This window comes from Callospermophilus lateralis, chromosome 1 (genome assembly GCF_048772815.1).
Source record: "Callospermophilus lateralis isolate mCalLat2 chromosome 1, mCalLat2.hap1, whole genome shotgun sequence".
Classification (NCBI taxonomy): Eukaryota; Metazoa; Chordata; class Mammalia; order Rodentia; family Sciuridae; genus Callospermophilus; species Callospermophilus lateralis.
This window is the reverse complement of record NC_135305.1, coordinates 204,787,381-204,804,702: the sequence shown is the minus strand read 5'-3', so window position 1 is coordinate 204,804,702 and position 17,322 is coordinate 204,787,381. Positions and strand designations below refer to the sequence as shown.

Below are 17,322 nucleotides of genomic sequence, written 5' to 3'. Positions count from 1 at the left end.
CAGAATAAAGACAACACTGGTCACGTGGGCTAGGTACTGCCTTTCTAGAACTTTCCAGTGTCTGTAAAGTGTCTGTGTGGCAGGAACAGAGAAGAAAGTCATGGCAGTCAATCTCAGAGGAGACAGTGCAGCTACATTTTTATACTTGGAAGCAACAGATCAAAACAGAGGGAGTTGAAATGAAGGGGGCGTATTTAGCACTGGTTTCTTTCTGTGGGGACTTGAGGAGCCTTGGGAAATGCACTTTACCACGTCTCTTCCTGTTTTTCACTCTCTTCTACATATGCTGTGGAGACAAAAACAGCAGGTTAGTCCTACCTTTCATTATTTTGAATTTCTGAACTAAATTTGGTAATCCCAGTTTCACCCAAAGAATCAGAATGTCTTCAAAGTTCACCTGTACCTTTGGGGTTTAAGAAAACACAGAACTTTCCTGTTTCCATTAGGTGAGTAAAGGGCGATCTGTGATATTACAGACAGGATGAGAAATGAGCTGCTGTAATATTGCTATTATTTTAGTAAGAATTCAAAAGAGCCTTTGAAATATGGTCAGAAACAGGGATAACCCATGCATTTTCACATGCTGTCTCTCAGAGTCATACCCTGACATCCAAGACCAATAGGGACATATGTGTCACATTCTTAGCAGTTTACGCAATTGAGTCCCTAATTAATTTCAGTTCATCTGAAATGGGCCACCTGATACTGACACACACCCCACAGCTGTGCCCCCTTGGAGCACGTGTGCGTGTGCAGCCACACACATACGCGCACGCCCGTGTGCTAGAAGAGCCTGACACAGTTTGACAAGGCTTCGTGGGGTGCCAGTTACCCAGTCCCCATGTTCCCATCACACCTGTTTCTTGCTTTTCTTTGTTCTCCAAGACTTAGAGTGGAAAGGGCGATCTGCACTAAGGCACATGCTTGTGCCATTACATGCTGTTCCTCTAAACAAGGTGAACCTTCAGTTTTCTCCCAAAAAAGGGAATTTGGAAACAGAGCCATGTCCCCTGAGTGTAGGCAGATCACACACTCTCTCAGACCTCCACAAGGAGCCTGTCTGCAAGCCCCGCACTGGGCCGACCTTGGGGCCTGGTCACTTGGGGACTCGTGCCAGCACAGGTGCAGCCTCTGCTGTGCTCTGTCCTGTCACCCCTACCCCCACCTGGGCAGAGCCCCTGCTTCTCAGAGAACAACAGCGCTGTCCACTTAGAAGCAAGCCATTCCATTTCTCTGCTGAAGGCAGGCAGTGACTTCCCCTGACAGCATGGTGCCTGCGATGTTCAGTGAGATCCACATGGCCCCAGAAGCTGCTGACTTCAGTTCCCACAGAACTTTCTTTGGAATACCTGGGAGAGGCAGGAAGGGGATCTCATAGTGTTCCTCGCTTGGCCCAAACTACAGGCTGCTCCATGTTGGGTCCCTGCTGCAAAAACACCAGAATCTCACCCGCCTCCTCCTGCTTCCTCAAGCTCTCCCTCTGCCCAGTCCCTTAATCCTTCCCAGGCGAGGCTATACCAGGCCACCTGTAAGGTCCAAGGCCACATGGGGTTGGTGGGACTGAGGAGCAGGCCATGGCAGCTGGCAGTCCAGGCAAGGCCAGCCCCTGTGTGTTCTCTGCACCTCTAGCGGTCAGCTGATTTGAATGTATTCAGACACCATGCAACACCCTGAATCCCCACTGAGGAGAAAGAACTTTCCATGTGGGCAAGACCACCTGCAGAGATCCAGCCCACAGTAGGGTCCCCTTTCCCACTGCCCTAGGGGGCAGTTTTGTTTCTCAGACCAGGCATCAGACTCCCTATTCAAGGTCTCCAAGATGTTCCTTCCTGTCTTCCTTCTCTCCCTCCTTCCTTCCTTCCTTTTTCTTTTCTCTTTCTTTCTAAAGTAATTTGTCTCAGATGCTTTAGGAAAAAGACTGATCATCAACCAGAAGCAGGGCTCCCTTAAATGGAAATTATCCCCATCAGGTCTCCTGTTCTGTTGCCTCAAAGAAGCAAGTGAATCTTGAAATCACAGCTTTCCCACAGATAAGATCAAATTCTCAGGTGGTCTCTTAAGGCTCCAAATCAGAAAGAATAGGACAACTTGTTCTTCCCTTGTCCACAACCAGCCACAGGAGCCTGGGATAGAAAGGCATCTTCCAGGATCAATTATAAACACCTTGAAGGATGAATTTCATGCCTGTATAAATGATTGCGTGAGTCTGCTTTCTGTTACTATAACAAATGCCTGAGATAATCAACATATAAAGAAAAAAAAGGTTTATTTTGGCAAACAGTTTTGGAGGTTTCAATCCATGATTGGTTGATCCTGTTGCTTTTGGGCCTGTGGCAAGGCAGCACGTCACAGCAACAGTGTATGGCTGAGCAAAACTGTTCTCATCAGGAACCAGGGAGCAAAAGGAAAAGAGAGAGAACAGGCACCCACGATCCCCTTTGAGTACACACCCCAATGCCCTAAAAGCTCCCACGAAGCTCTACCTTTTAAAAGTTTCACCATCCCAGTGGTGCCAGGCTCGGGTCCAAGCCTTTAACACACAAGTCTTTGGAGGACATTTCAGATCCAAACTATGAGAATAACACTTTTTAAATTTATTTTTTTATTTGTTCTTTTTAGTTACACATGACAGTAGAGTGGCAATAACATTGTTAATAATTTAAGAAGAAAAACATTTCAGCCAGGCACAGTGGTGCACGTCTGTAATTTCAGAGGCTCCAGAGGCTGAGGCAGGAGGATCACAAGTTTAAGGCCAGCCTCAGCAACTTAGTGAAGCCTTGTCTAAACAACTCAGGGAGACCATCTCAAAATTTAAAAATATAAAAAAGGACTGGAGATGTGGCTCAGCTGTTAAGCGCCTCTAGGTTCAATCCCTAGTACCCCTCCCCTGCCAAAACAAAAACCCCACACATTTCATATCCAAACTACAGCAATAATATTTTTAATCAGAAAAAAATAAGCATGTGCTTTAGAAATCATGTAGCTTATTATTAACTATACCATCCTAGAAGGTCTGACCTGGCGGAGAGAGAATGGGAGGATAGTCCCTGAGTGGTTCAGTGCTGTGGGTTACCCCAGATGGGTTTCCACAGCTCATTGTCACCAACTGTGTGTCACTTCAGTCCTAGATTTCAGAAAACATAGACTGGCAGCTTCATGTGCTCAAGACCCTGTAACTAAGCAGCGAGGAGTGTTCAGTGACATTACCGTTACCCTGCATTTAGCCATCAGTATTCCTTACAGGGGCTGCCACTCTCCCAGGAGAGGACACAGGTAATGGAAAATCATAATGAAATGAAAGTCATAGGACAGAAGCAGCCATTAATTCTGCTTATTGAGGCTTATAGATGGAAATATGTGAGAATTAACTGTGTTGGGGGAAGGATGTCAAGTGAATATGGCTAAAATTCCTGCCCAGCACTTACTGTGTTTTTCATGGAGAAAAAAATAATAAAATCAAGCACAGTGAAGTCATCCTGGCCAGCTCGCCTGACTGTTAGAAGCGTGCCCAGTGCCAGCAGTTCTAGAGACAGCGTCAGCACCCCAGGGCAGCCATTCTCACCTGGCCAGGGACCAGGCCCACCCCAGGGGTAAGGGGTATCTGGTAATCTCTTGTGCAGTGAGGAAATATGGAGTTTTGAGAATTGTACACTGTAAATATATATACTATTGTTATCCATTTTATTTTAGTCATTATACTGATTTTGAAATATTAGATGACATTAATAGAGAATAAATATGTGTTCATTAAAGGCCAAAAAAGCTAGGCACTGTGGCCCATGCCTGTAATCCCAGCAGCTGGGGAGGCTGAGGCAGGAGGATTGTGAATTCAAAGCCAGCCTCTGCAACGTTGAGGCGCTAAGCAACTCAGTGAAACCCTGTCTCTAAATAAGATACAAAATAGGGCTGGGGGGTGGCTCAGTGGTCGAGTTCAACCCCTAGCACCACCTAAAAATAAATAAATAAATAATAAAAAGGTTAAACAGTATCCGCTGGGGAACTGCCCTGGGCAAGGAAGGGAAAAGATGCTGGGGACACTGACCCTTTCCCCTTGCCCTGGGTCCTGGATGCAGTTGTAAGGGTCTCTTTCCATTTGGGTGCTGACATGGCACTTGTGGGGGAAGGAACCAGCCCTCTGGCCGTGGCCAGGGCCCTTCAGTGCCTGCGTGGCCCCCTCCCCTTTGTGGGCCCAAAGAGGGGTGCAGAGCCTCTGGCAGAGCGAGCTCCCTGTGCGGCCTCTCCTGTCACCTGCATTCTCTTTCCTGGTGGCAACAGACAGTGTTTTCTTGGCTTAAAGTTTATCCCCCCTTCATATTGAAGAAATGTCTACTTTAAGTTTAAACAAATCTTTGTTGACATCCCAACGTGGGCAGTGGACCGTCTCCCACATTCCCTTTAATGAACTGTCTTCCTCATCCTTTTATTTTCTAAACTCTGGGTTTCTTTCTCCTGCCACAGTGAAACTGTCCCCTTGTCCCCATGACTCAGGACTCTTGAGTGGGAGATCAGACCCTGGATGGCCGCTGACCACCACAGGCACCTCCCTCAGGTGGTCACCCCTGAGTCACCTCAACTCGGGGTCCCTAAAAGATCATTGATCTCGTGGTTTTATCAGTGGTGTTTATTTCTACTTTAAGGGCTTTTCAGCCCTTGTGTCCCGTTTGGACTAAACTAAACCCCATTATCAGATCTGAAAATGTCACCCAGCCACAGCTTTCAGTGAAGGAGCCTACGAGGGTTCCTTTGGAGCAGCCACTTGTGTGGGGTCCACTGGCCTGTCATGCATCCTCTGCCAGCGCGAGCCCTAAGCCCAGATTCTTGCTAGCCATCAACGTGGAACCTGCAGTTGAAGGATGAGAGCTAACCAGATCATCATCTCTGCCTTGGTTGGTTATACATCTCTCTGGGTCTCATCTCCCAAGGGACCTAGCAACATGTGTGACTATACAAGGGGCACCTGGCCTCAGCGAGTTGCTGCCTCCTTAGCTGCCACAGCTCCCAGACAGGATGGGCAGGCTTTGCATCCTTAGTGCCCAGGAGGAGCCGCTGGGGGCCTGCATTCAGAACAGGAGTGAGCTACCTCCAGTTGATGCCTGTTCCAAAAGTAATTGATGGTACTTTTCACATATACTTAATTTGATTTCTTTAACAGTCCTAGCTTGTTTTTGATCTTGCACTTCTTTCCATTTGCACTTATGCTTTACACATTGATTTGCATTCTGTGTGATCCTCCAGAGATCCTAAGTGAACAGGGTTAAAGCACTGCTCCCGGCCAGGCCTCCGGTCACTGCTCTGTTGTCCCCTTGGTGGATGTCCCCAGGCTACTCCAGAGATCTCTCCCCAATTTTGTTTTGGCATTTGGTGTTAGCATCCAGTTCTTTTCAGCCACCTGTGGAACTTCATGGCAGGCATATAATGATGTCCACAGCCCAGGTTTGAGAATTGGCTGTAGTTCATCAGATACAATGGGCTCCCTGTAAAACCAAGAGCATCAGGATGAGCATTTGCCCAGGGAAACGAGCCTCTAGCCCCTCACTCTCCTGGAGGGGACTTGCCATCTCAAAATATCTGTGAAGTTTTCTTTCAAAGCATCTTTACTTTTTGCTTTTAGAAATTTTGCTCTGAAACCCAAATGTATAGATAAAGCAGAGCTTAAAAGGTTATTTGAGCCGGGCATGGTGGCACATGCCTGTAATCCTAGCAGCTCAGGAGGCTGAGGCAAGAGGATTGTGAATTCAAAGCCAGCCTCACCAACTTAGTGAGGCCCTAAGCAAATCTGCGAGACCCTTCTCTAAATAAAATATAAAAAAGGGTTGGGGATTTGGCTCAGTTGTTAAGTGCCCCATCCCCTAAAAAAAGATTATTTGAGAAGTAGATATCTGAAAAAAAAAAAAAAAAGTTCTTGTTTGTTTTTGCTTGAATTGACTCTGCCTTCCTCAGGGTCAGCCCACAAGGTACTGAAGGGTGCAGCCTGACCACACTGCTGGTGAGTGGCGGCCCTTTTGGAGTGAAGCTGGAGTCTCTTGGAGGAGGCTTAGTTCTGCTGAGAGCGGGCTGACAATCAGGCAGCCTTCTTGGTGGCCCTGTTTCCTCCTTTCCTCCTACCCTGCAGTAGATGCAGACCAGCTTCACCAGAGCCTCACCTGAAGGGCATGGTGGAAACTCCAAAGATGTCTGTTGTGCCCGCTGAGCCAGAACCTTACTGGCCGGGGCCCACATCTGCACCACTGTTACCAGGGCAGGGAACTGTGGGAAACTCTGAAGCTCTGGTACTTCTGACATAAAGCCTAAGCTTTGCTGTATTTTCTGCCATCCCACACATGTGACAAACATACGAGAGTGACACCAACTTCAAGAACTTGAGTGTTTCTTATTTACATCCACAGGAGAAAGGAGGCTTCCCCTGTTGGTCGTAACGATACTGAGATCTTCGGCTGACTTGGCATCTCTGGCTGCCCCTGTGGGTCAGTCGCTGGGCTGGTCACTCCCCACAAGTCCTGACTGAGCCCCAACTTGGTGCCCAGCATTGCTGCAGGCCTGGGATCTAGTCATAGGTCCTAAAAAACAGGAAAACAAAAAAATATGTAAACAATGAAAAAACGGATGGTGTGAATGAAGAACAGGAATTAAAATAGAGGGATGTGAGGGTGACAGGTGGCCCCGTAGGGAGAGATAGGTTTAGGACTGAGTGGCAGGGAGAAACCTGCCAGTGGAGCTCTGGGGCTGCACGGCTGGAGTGCAGGGCCGTCAGGGAGAGGCATGAGAAGTCGGGGAGGGTGAATTTTAGTCCAAAGTAGAATGGAAACCCTTCAGAGCAGCATGTGTGGGTCACACTTAGGCTTCTTTGGGACAAAGAATCTAGGAGAATCTGGGATATGGTCTCAGCACAGCTGGAGGGAAGGGAGTTCTTGGCAGGTGGAAAGGGCCAGACCCAGCAGTAGACCCAAAATCACGGAGAGGCAGCAGGCCTTGAGGGAGTTTGAGGTTCTGGGGTTCTGAGAAGCCAAAGCCAGATGGAGGATGGGGGCATGGTTGGGTGGGGAGGGAGATAAGAGCACTAGTGCCTTTGTTTGCCAGAAAGTCTGCCATGGTACATTGGCCAAGTGTTGAAATGAAGCAGCCCCTGCCGAGGGACGGCAGGCCTGACTCCCTCAGCACCTGCTGCCCGTCCTCTCCCCCTCTTCTCCTTGTGTCCCAAGAGCCACAGCTTCCTTTCTCCACCTCAGCTGCACATCACAATCACCTTGAGCTTTCTGAAGTCCCATGCCTGGGCCACACTGCAGACCAGTTAAGTCAGGCTTGTCACCAGGCCTGTACCCTGAGGCTGCAAGAACTCAGGGGAGCCAGTGCTGCCAATAAGCTCGCCCGAGCACCCCTTCCTGTGTCAGCTGCTGAGGCAGGATGGGTGGGGCCCACAGCCTGGCTCCATCCTGGCCACTGTGTTCTGCACTGAGAGGGTATGGGAGCCTGGGGGGCCACCAGGGCATGGGAACCCAGGAACCAATGGTTTCTCATCCTTCAGCCAAGGTTGCTCAGATCACTCTTAGGTGGTTTGGGGGGCAGGGGTGGTGGAGTAGTTGCTAATAGGCTTCTGGTTGGGCAATAGGTGTAATGAGTTGGTCGTGATTTCCTGAGTGCTAAGAATAGAAGAATCCTAAAGTTCATTGTGGGTGTGGCCAAGGAGAGTCTCAGCTACAAGTTTGAGAAGCCAAAGGGACCAACCGAGGTCTGTGGGGTCCAGACTCAGAAAATCTTGCTGTGTTCCCCAGAGGGGAAAGGGGGTTTGATTATACATCCTTCCCCAGGTTAAGCTGTGCCTTTGGCGGACCCACTTAATGATTAGGTGCCTATTATAATCATTACTAATAATGATGCAAAAAATCAGCCTGTGCTCTTTAAAGAATAATTTTGGTGCGTGAATGTTTTAATGAGTCACGAGTTGCAGAAAAATTCCATTCTCGCTCTTCATTCTGTTACTCTTTTGTAGGAAAAAGGTCAGCTCCATTATCTTCCCTGTGTTTTTATGAAAGTTTTAATTTAAGTGTCCCTAAAGAAGCCAGGTATTTTTTAAAGGGCATGATGTTGCTCCCTCCCTCCCTGTCAGTCCCACTCTGCGGCCAGTGTTGCTGAAGAGAAGAAGCCAAAGACCTGAGTGAGCCCCAGGCGGGGTGGAGCACTTCCGGGAGGAAGTGCCTGGCCGGTCACTGCACTGCAGTGGCCCAGGGAGCACAGCCTTCTGGTCCCCACCCGCTTCCTCTGGCCAAGCTGACCTTGAGATGTCCTTGGCTCCAGCCCAACTTTGGGAGTCCCAAAGCTCCACTGAGGCAGATCAAACCCTGAGGGACCAGCCACACAGAGAAACTAGGGTTTAGTCCTAATGACTAGGCCATTAGGCTCAGTCACTTGTGACCTTACTCTAGTACATGTGAAGGGAAGGCAGCAGTGTCACCTGAGCCACCTGGTCAGCATAAGGAGAGGTCTGTAGGGTCCCTGGCCACCCTTGCTATCTTTGCAATGTAGATGACCCTGTGACCTCATGGACATCTTAGAAATGCCCTGAGCAGGGCAGGCACTGCAGGGGGAGCAGGTTCTGGGCATGTTCCTGAGGCCTGGAGGAAGCCCTGAACTTGGATCAGAGAGAAGGGTCGCTGGGAGGCGCCCCCGTGGGCATTTTAATTTTAAGGACAAATGGAGACACAGATAGGTAGCTCCCAAAATGAGACAAAGGTCAGTTAGGGCTTGTCTTTCAGGGAAGAAGGCCCATCTGCCTGGCTTCTGTGAGACCTTGCTCCTTCCAAAGGTCCCCTCCCAGGATAGCCACCAGATACTACTGTTCTGTCACCTAATGGCTCAAGCCTCCCACATAAGTAAGGGAGCAGTTTGCACCTGGAGAGGAGTCTCAGATGCACCCATTTTGATTTTCTTCTCTATGTCAAATGCCATGGAAATGTGGCTTCAAGATTCTGTGACAAGCTGGGGTGTATGTGATCCTCATTATTGTTCTGCTTTTTATCGATTTGGCCTTTAATTTCTTATGGTTACATGTCAATCAGGAAACAGAGTCTCATTCATTCTGTCTTCTTTCTCTGTGTCATAAAGATATTTTAAAAGTTTTATAGGTATTAAATGAAACCAGCTTGAATAGTCTGCAGTGAACCTTGACTGACACATTACAGTTTCCTTCGTAGGGACATTTTATCTCTGCAGCTGACAGGCACAGCATGCTTGTGTGAGGCCCTGCAGTGTCTGTGGTGGCCAGGGACAGATGCAGGAAATCACCTCTGGAGAGACACACTAGGTATAGCAGTAACTAAATCAAACTGTCTCCATCACCCCGTTGGGCCAGAAGTTACAGAAACATTGCCACTGTGCGCCACTGGGGAAGGCCTGTCCCCAACCAGTGTTTACTCCTGTGTCTACCCCTGCTCCAGGGCACTGCTGAGTGAAAACGTCCCCACATGGTGAGTGACTGGTCACCTAGTCCCTCACCATGCTCTGCCTGGCTGTACCCCCCATCAAAAGCCCTGGCCCTGCCCGCCCTGCCCCTCTCTTGGCCCCACATGCCCGTCCAGCTGCCTCACTCTGCTGCAGAGCCACTGTTGCCCTTGAGCCTCGCCACAGCTGAGTCACCAGCCCTCTAATGACCCTCACAGTGAGTGCTTAGATGTGATGAACAGGGCCAGGAGTGCCCCAGCCCAAGGGGGAGTCAGCTCTGGAGCCCGTATCCGAGCTGCCCTCGGAGGACAGACCAGGCACAGAAAGGATGGGAACTGTCGGGAGCAAGTGGGCTCTGTCCCTCCTGAGAGGGACAGACCTGAAGGATCCTTCCAAGGGAAATCAGCCTGATCAGAAGACAGGCTTTTCTTTATGGTCTGTCAAAGAGGCTCCTCTCCCTGAAAGGGAGCATGGCATTGTCCCCAGTGTTGCCTATGAGACTCCCAATAGCAGCAGCCTGGAACCTGGCACCAGCAGGTTTTGTGCTCAGATCTGTTATCAAAAATCTGAGTGTGGGGGCTGGGGCTGGGGCTCAGCGGTAGAGCGCTCACCTAGCATGTGGGAGGTGCTGGGTTCGATCCTCAGTACCACATAAAAATAAATAAAATAAAGGTATTGTGTCTAGTTACAACTAAAAAATGTTTTTTAAAAATCTGAGTGTATTTTAAGTATATTTTAAGCCAAATTCCAAAATACTTGCACATTTATGCAAGAAGTGGGGCAGAGCTGTGGCCCTGTTTTCTAGCACCTGCAAGACAGAGGTGGCTTGAACCTGCGTGGGAGGAGGTGGGGTGTGGGGAGCCACATAACCCCCCATGGCTCCTTCCTCTGACTCTTCCCTGCCAGGCTCCCATCTTGCTGGCCAGGAGAGCACCTTCTTCCTGGCCTCGCCTTCGGGGAGACGTCTCAAGGTGTTCCCAGTGAGGATGTAGCCAGATGGGGGTGCAGGTGGATCTGTGGCGGGAGGGACAAAGGACTGGTAGAGTGTCTGAGGCCTTGGAGCCACTGCTCTGGACCAGGGCTTTCGTGCGCACTGCGTTGCTGTCACTGTGGAAACAGACTCAGCAAGGTCCAGCTGCCGAGGTCACTCAGCTTGTGGGGAAGGGAGAGGACTTGGCCCCATGTCAGTGCCTGTCCTCTCCTGGGCCTGTCCCTCCACGTCATGCAGGGAAGAGAACATGACCTGAAAGTCCCTGCTGCCCCGTGGCTTGTGCAACACAGCCTTTGTCCCCTTTCTCTTCAGAGCCAGACCCAGGGACTTGTAAGCCATGGGCAGCGTCAGGGTCATCTCTTCCCCGGGTTTGAAGTCACTGCCTGGGCCTCCACGGAGAGCGGGGGCATCTGCCACCACATAGGGGCCTCCGCTTAGGCTTGTGGGGCTCATCCCGTGTCCTGTGTCCTCTCAACAGCAAATGAAGCTTGTGGCTGAGAACCTGAAGGAGGAACCGAGGGAAGATATAAAAGAGAAGGCAGCCTGAGCGCCCAGCACGCCCGGCTGCCCCGTCCACCGAGGCCTGCGTTGGGAGACAACAAGCAGCACCGTGCACCTGAACCCAGACCCACTGCTTGGCCATGTGGAGTGGCCCCCACGTGGCAGGTCCTCACGCTGCAGTGCCCTGGCTCAGGGGTAGAAAAGGGCAGCCAGGACCCTTGGCCCTGCCCGCCCTGCCCCTCTCTTGGCCCCACATGCCCGTCCAGCTGCCTCACTCTGCTGCAGAGCCACTGTTGCCCTTGAGCCTCGCCACAGCTGAGTCACCAGCCCTCTAATGACCCTCACAGTGAGTGCCAGTCACTCATGACCCCACCAGGACTTGTGGCAGGGCACTGGGTTGAGGCATGTGCCTACCCAGCTGATCCTAGCCGTGCTGTCTGGTCCTGCCGAGCATCAGTTGAGAGAGGGTCGTGTTTCCTACTCCCAGGCCTCCTTCCTGATTCTGTTTTGCAATATGTTAACAGACCTTTTGTCAAAAAAACCATAGAACTGAGCTATTAAAGGCAGCCTGCCCTCTGACTCCTACTTCCCTTCCCAGACAGGGACAGAAATGGCCTGACCTGCTCTATCCTGAAACTAGACCTGGGTCAGGTCCTTAAAGGTAGAGTGGTGAGAGGTGGGCAAGGTGGAGGCCGGGCCTGAGCTTGCAGCCAGGGCCAGGCCTGGGGAGCTGGTGCCGGCCCCGAGGGAGCCCACCAAGGCCCAGGGGCTGTTTTTGTGTGTACAGTATGCACACGCTGCCAGGCCAGGGGCCAGCTGCCACTTCTGGCACCCTGGCATGGGCCTTGAACCTACAGGGAGGAGACGTCCTTGCCTGGTGGTGCTGTCCTTCTCCCTGGCTGTGTGCACAGGGCTGCCCGTTATTCACAGGCTCAAGAGTCCCACCTGGAGTCCCACAGGAGTGTGGCCCTCCAGACACATAAGCCGTGTCTCCCGTGGCCGAGGACCACCCTCTGAGGGAGGGCCTGGCTCCTGCCATCCTGCCTCATGAAGCAGGCAGCTCAGGCAACCCCTCCCCTCCACACCTGCTGCCTCAGAGCCAAAACTGCAGACCTTCGGCGCTTGGAGTCAGGAAGCCACAGATCCCTAACCCACCTGGAGAAGAGGGGAGAACAGGGAGGGGATGACGTGCTTCCTGGGTGATGGGGTCCGGCTCCCTCGATTCCCTCCTCCCTTCAAGCTGATTCCAGCATCACTTGTTCTGGAAGCCCCAGCTCTGTCCCTGCCTGCTGCCCTGCTGGCTTGGCTGGGTCCTCCCAGACTGATATTTTCCAGCAGGGACACTTTAAGTGATCTTGCCCCTTCCTTGCTGGGATGAGGCTCTTCAAAGCCTAATTTTTCAGTGCTAGTTTAGTGTTTGACAGAACTTTACGGATCAGGCTCATGTTTTAAGAAGCCAGTGAATGACTGTCATCAACATATGTCTGAGCCCTGTGACCCCAAGATCCTCCTGTCCCAGCCTGGGCACCTGTAACCACTGGGAAAGGAGAGAGTTCAAGTGGGTCCTTGACCCCAGCCCCTGGTCTGCGCCAGGGCCCAGCTTTGGGTACCAGTCGCGTGGGTGCAGCTGGTTGTAAAGCAGTGGGTCCCGAGTGCTCAGATGTGAATCCGAAGGCTCAGCTGGCAGCTGCCGTCACAGCTGCAGCCTCCCCCCAGGCCGGGCCTCTGGCATCCTGCACTCAGGGCTGTTGTTCCCGGGAGCCTCCCTCCTCCCCTCGGCACCACCTACCTAAGCCTAAGCATGAACCAGGACCCTGCACTGGGCCAGCCCCGGGCACAAGGCCACCGGAAATGGTGGATGTGGGAACCAGGCAGGCTGTGGAGAGGGAGGCTGGTGGGAAGGAGAGGCTGCATTGGTCTCCTAGGCTTCCAGAGGGCTGGAGTAGTGGCCAGTACTCTCTGTGTCACCCACACTAGGAACAGGTGGCATCTAGCCCATGGCAGGTGCTCAGCGGTTCTGTGGCACAGTGGAAGAGTTGGGATGGGGCAACATCACTGCTCCATGTGCTGCAGCCCTCAGCTGAATTGAGGACGATGTGCAGGTTGGCGCTGGGCCACCTCCTGTTCCCTTTGCTCAGCTTCTCCACCCAGAACCCCTCGCCTCACCTGCCTCCTGGCCTCACTTCATCCTGCCTCATCACAGCCCTCAAATCTCAGCTGCACCGCTGCCCTGCAACCATGGCGGGTGCCCCCAGACCACCTCAGTCGTGCCATCTTAAGCCCCTGCAGTGAGCCACACCCTCTGCTCCTCCTGACCCCTGAGGATGCCACCACAGATTGTATGGTCCACCTCCCTCCACAGAGTAGCCAAGAGCTGAGACACCTGCTCCCCAAGTACAAATGGCAACCCAGAACCCGAGACACCCGCCCCAGCCTGGTTAGGAAAAGGCACAGGACGACAGTGGCAGCCCTGCATAGATCAGGGGGGCACAGGGCTGGAAGAGGCTTTGGAACCCAAGTCCAAACTCTGCACGGAGAGTGCTTGAGGCCCAGAGTGGGGAGGATCTGCCCACACTGCGAGACACGAGAGGGACCCCAGCCAGGGCCTTCCCCACAGGTTTTGCAGAGGGCAGTGGGAGGGACACTGTGGTGCAGGTCATGGGAAAAGAGCCACCCAGGGAGAGCCCAGGCCCAAGGGAGGCACGTGGGCTTGATTCTCGTGCACAAGCCCGTCCTGCTTCCCACCAGGCTGTGACACAGCTCCCTGCAAACGCAACCCCCATTAGGTGGAAATGCCTCTGGGACCCGCTGCTTCCCCAGCAACCCCGCTTCGCACACCCAGGGCTCCTGAGGGCCGGATGCTCCAGGGCCCCGCTCGGCTCCTCTGCCCAGACACCACCCCACCTCACAGTGGCCATGCCTGGAGCTCCGCTCTCTGCGCGGCAGGGAGAGCAGCCAAGGTTCCTCCGTCACCCTCACCCTGCACTCACCTCCCATGGGCCCTGAGATGCGGACTTGCCAAGTCTCACAGGTTGTTGGGTGGCCTCAGGCCCAGGTCAGTCCCCAGCTCAGTCTTCCCACTCAGACGTTCAGTGCCACCCACACACTGAGCACCTCCTGGGGGGAGCACTCACACCACGAAGGAGGCCTGTCCTCCTCTCCAGGCCACTGAAGAACCATGCCAGAGGTCAACGGGTGCCCCCAGGTCAGGCTGGGCCTCTGCCAACAGTTTCTGGGTTTGTTGGGGGTCTCTGCCAGCGGGCCTCTCTCCCCCTCCCCATGGCCACACAGTCACACACCCCCCACCCCATTGGCAGTTCAGAAACTCAGAACAGAGCTTTCTGTTAATAGCTTCTAGGAGGAAACAAGGGGCAAGTGTCCAGGGATCCGCGACTCTGTGGCCAGGGGCTCGTGGCACTCACACTCTGCCCTTGTCTTAGGAACTGGAGACACACAGGCTTGAGTAACCCACAGTCCTCATGACAGCGTGGCACACTCTCCCCAACCCTAGTCCACCCACCTGTCCTTCACCACCCGCCAAGATGATGCTTGCCACCCTCAATGGCCCCTCTGCCTGCAGCTTCCCCTCCCCAGCCCATGAGCCCTCAGTCCCCAGCCTCTGCCTTCTCCCAGCAGGAAGCTGATAGCTAGGAGAAAGGTCAGAGGCCACAGGTCAAGGGTCATGGTGTCCCAGCTGGTCCCCACTTTTTCAGAACCCCTGGGTTCTATAAGAACAGTGCCTGATGCGGTGCCTCAGCCAACACCAGATGATGTGGCCCTGCCCTCCCTTCAGGTGTCCATGCCCTGCCCTCCCCCCAAGCCTCCATGCCCTGCCCAAAAGGGACTTGAGGAGAAGGGCACCTATCAACCTCCAGGGATCTGCAGGACCTGGAGGAAGGGCTTGGCCCCTCACCAGGGCAGCTGTGTCCTCAAGCTTCTGCCTCCAGCCTGGGAGCACCCTTCCTTCCCAATGAGAGGGTCATTCTTGTGACCAGGGACAGGTGTGGAGAGCTAATTATCCCAGCTCTCCATGAGTCAAAGGTGAGGTGCTTGCAAGCTACCCCAGGGGCCCAGCCAAGCCTGCATCAGGATGGGCCTGTTTAAGGACTGACAGAGGTCACCGCAGCCAGAGCAGGGAAGTGACCTATGATTTAGACTTGTGTTTCTGGCCATGATGGAATCAGAGGAACCTAACTGGCCCTCTGACCCTTAATAGAAAATCAAATAATATATTTTGAAGCCATAGTTTTCAGACACTGGGTGACAGATCACATAGGACTGTCGCCCTGAGAGCAGGGAAACAAATGTGCACTCTGGGGGCCCCAAGCTCCTGCCTGGAGGCAGCTGCCAGAAGACAGGGGCGGGCAGCCCCCATAAAGCCAGGTGGTTTTGCTGAGTGGAACAGACCAAGTTTGCTTCAGGAAAATTGATGTAGATAAAACCTGCAGGACACAGTAGCCACAGAGGAGGGAGCTGCAGAGTGAGTCAGCTCCAAAAATCTCATCTTTGGCTTCCTATTGGTCAGCATTCTACATAAGAAATCTAGCTGAGACTGAAGAAAGTACTACAGGAAAGCAGTTGGCTGAACCATACTCAGCACTTAGGTAAGGCTGGGCAGTTTGTGTTCCAGCCATAGTGGGAGGATCTTAGACTGTAAGAGAATCTTTAGAGGTTTGTTTTTTTTTTTTAAATCTTTAGAGAGGTATTGCCTCAGGAGTGGGCCAAATTAGTCCCAAAGGCTACTCTGAACTGCTCCAGCAGTTTAAAGACAAGACCCAAAAGGATCCAACTTATTTCAAGTAACGTATATGAAACATGAAACTCTTCCTGAATACAACAAAATGCAACTTTCAACAACAATATAAAATTCACCATGTCCAGCACTAGAGTAAAAAAAAGGTCAACCTAGAATTTTATACCCAATAAAAATATCCTTCACAAATGAAGTAAACGTATGTTTTTTTTTCATCTGAGCAAAAGCTGGCAGATCGTATTGCCAGCAGAACTGCACCATAAAAATGTTTAATAATGTTCTAAAGGCAGAAGAAAATTCCAAGATGTGGACCTACACAAAGAAATGAAGCATGCTAGAAATGATAATAAGTAAAATGCTTTCCCCAAGTTGAAGCTCTTGAAAATTATTAAAATGAAAATATGTATACATAGGTAAAGACAAAATGATAGTACAAGGAACAGCAGAAGGAAATGGAAGCATCTACAGTTGTAAGGTTTTATGTTCTACACAAAGATCATTTTAAGACATACTGTGATACATTAAGATAGATATTGACTCCAGGCATGGTGGAACATGTCTGTAATCCCAGTGGCTTGGGAGGCTGAGGCAGGAGGATCGTGAATTCAAAGCCAGCACTGGCAAAAAGCGAGGCACTAAACAACTCAGTGAGAACCTGTCTCTAAATAACATACAAAATAGGGCTGGGGAATGTGACTCTGTGGTCGAGTGCCCCTGAGATCAATCTTTGGTACCTACCCCAAATATATATATATATATATATATATATATATATATATATATATATATATATATATATATATATATATATATATATATATTCAATCCTACTACAGCAATTTCTTTTAAAAAAAGAAAAGAAAAATGGTACAGCCAATAGTGGAGATGAAATGGGTGGGTGGGGAGAGTACTCAGTTAAGGAAAAGAAAGAGCAGATGAAATAAATAGAAAACAACTAAAGAGATGCATAGGTTTAAATTCAACTATCTGATAATTACAGTAAACAAATTGGTCTAAACACTTCAATAAAAGGCAAAGATTTGTAAAGTAGATAAAAAACCAAATGCCAACTCTATGCTATCTAAAAAAAACAACAAAAAAACAATTTTAAAGACAGAGGGTAAAGGTAAATATGTGGAAAAAAAAAAACAAGTCAAAAGGAAGTTGAAGTGGCTATGTCAGTATCAGGTAAAGTAGCTCACAGAACAAATAAATTGCCAGGGATGAAGGAAAGAGAGACTCTCTCTCTCTCTCTCTCTCTCTCTCTCTCTCTCTCTCTCTATATATATATATATATATATATATACACACACACACACACACACACACACAAACATATATACACTTATTTATTTTAGCGGTTGATGGACCTTTATTTCATTCATTTATTTTTATGTGGTGCTGAGAAATTGAACCCAGAGCCTCACACATGCTAAGCAAGTGCTCTACCACTGAACCACAAGACTCCATACTCTTGATGAAAGGGGCCAATTCTTCAAAAGGACATCACGTTGAATGTGTATTAACAGGGTTTCAAATTTTATGAAATAAAACTGATAGAACAAAAAGGAGAAATAGTTGAATGTTTTAACACTCCTCTCTCAAGAACTGAAATGATGAGGTAGTGAATAAGTCAAAATAT

The 17,322-nt window shown here is 50.7% G+C and overlaps 1 protein-coding gene across 1 annotated transcript in view; it reads left to right on the top strand.

Annotated features, from left to right (window-relative positions):
- Ano10 (anoctamin 10) overlaps positions 1–11,506 on the top strand; it is a 185,226-nt gene extending 173,720 nt beyond the window's left edge. The window contains exon 13 of the mRNA XM_076844307.2: positions 10,905–11,506. Coding sequence (XP_076700422.1) covers positions 10,905–10,973 — 69 coding nt within the window. The 3' untranslated portion in view covers positions 10,974–11,506. The remainder of the gene's footprint in view (positions 1–10,904) is intronic.
- The last annotated feature ends 5,816 nt before the right edge of the window (positions 11,507–17,322 follow it).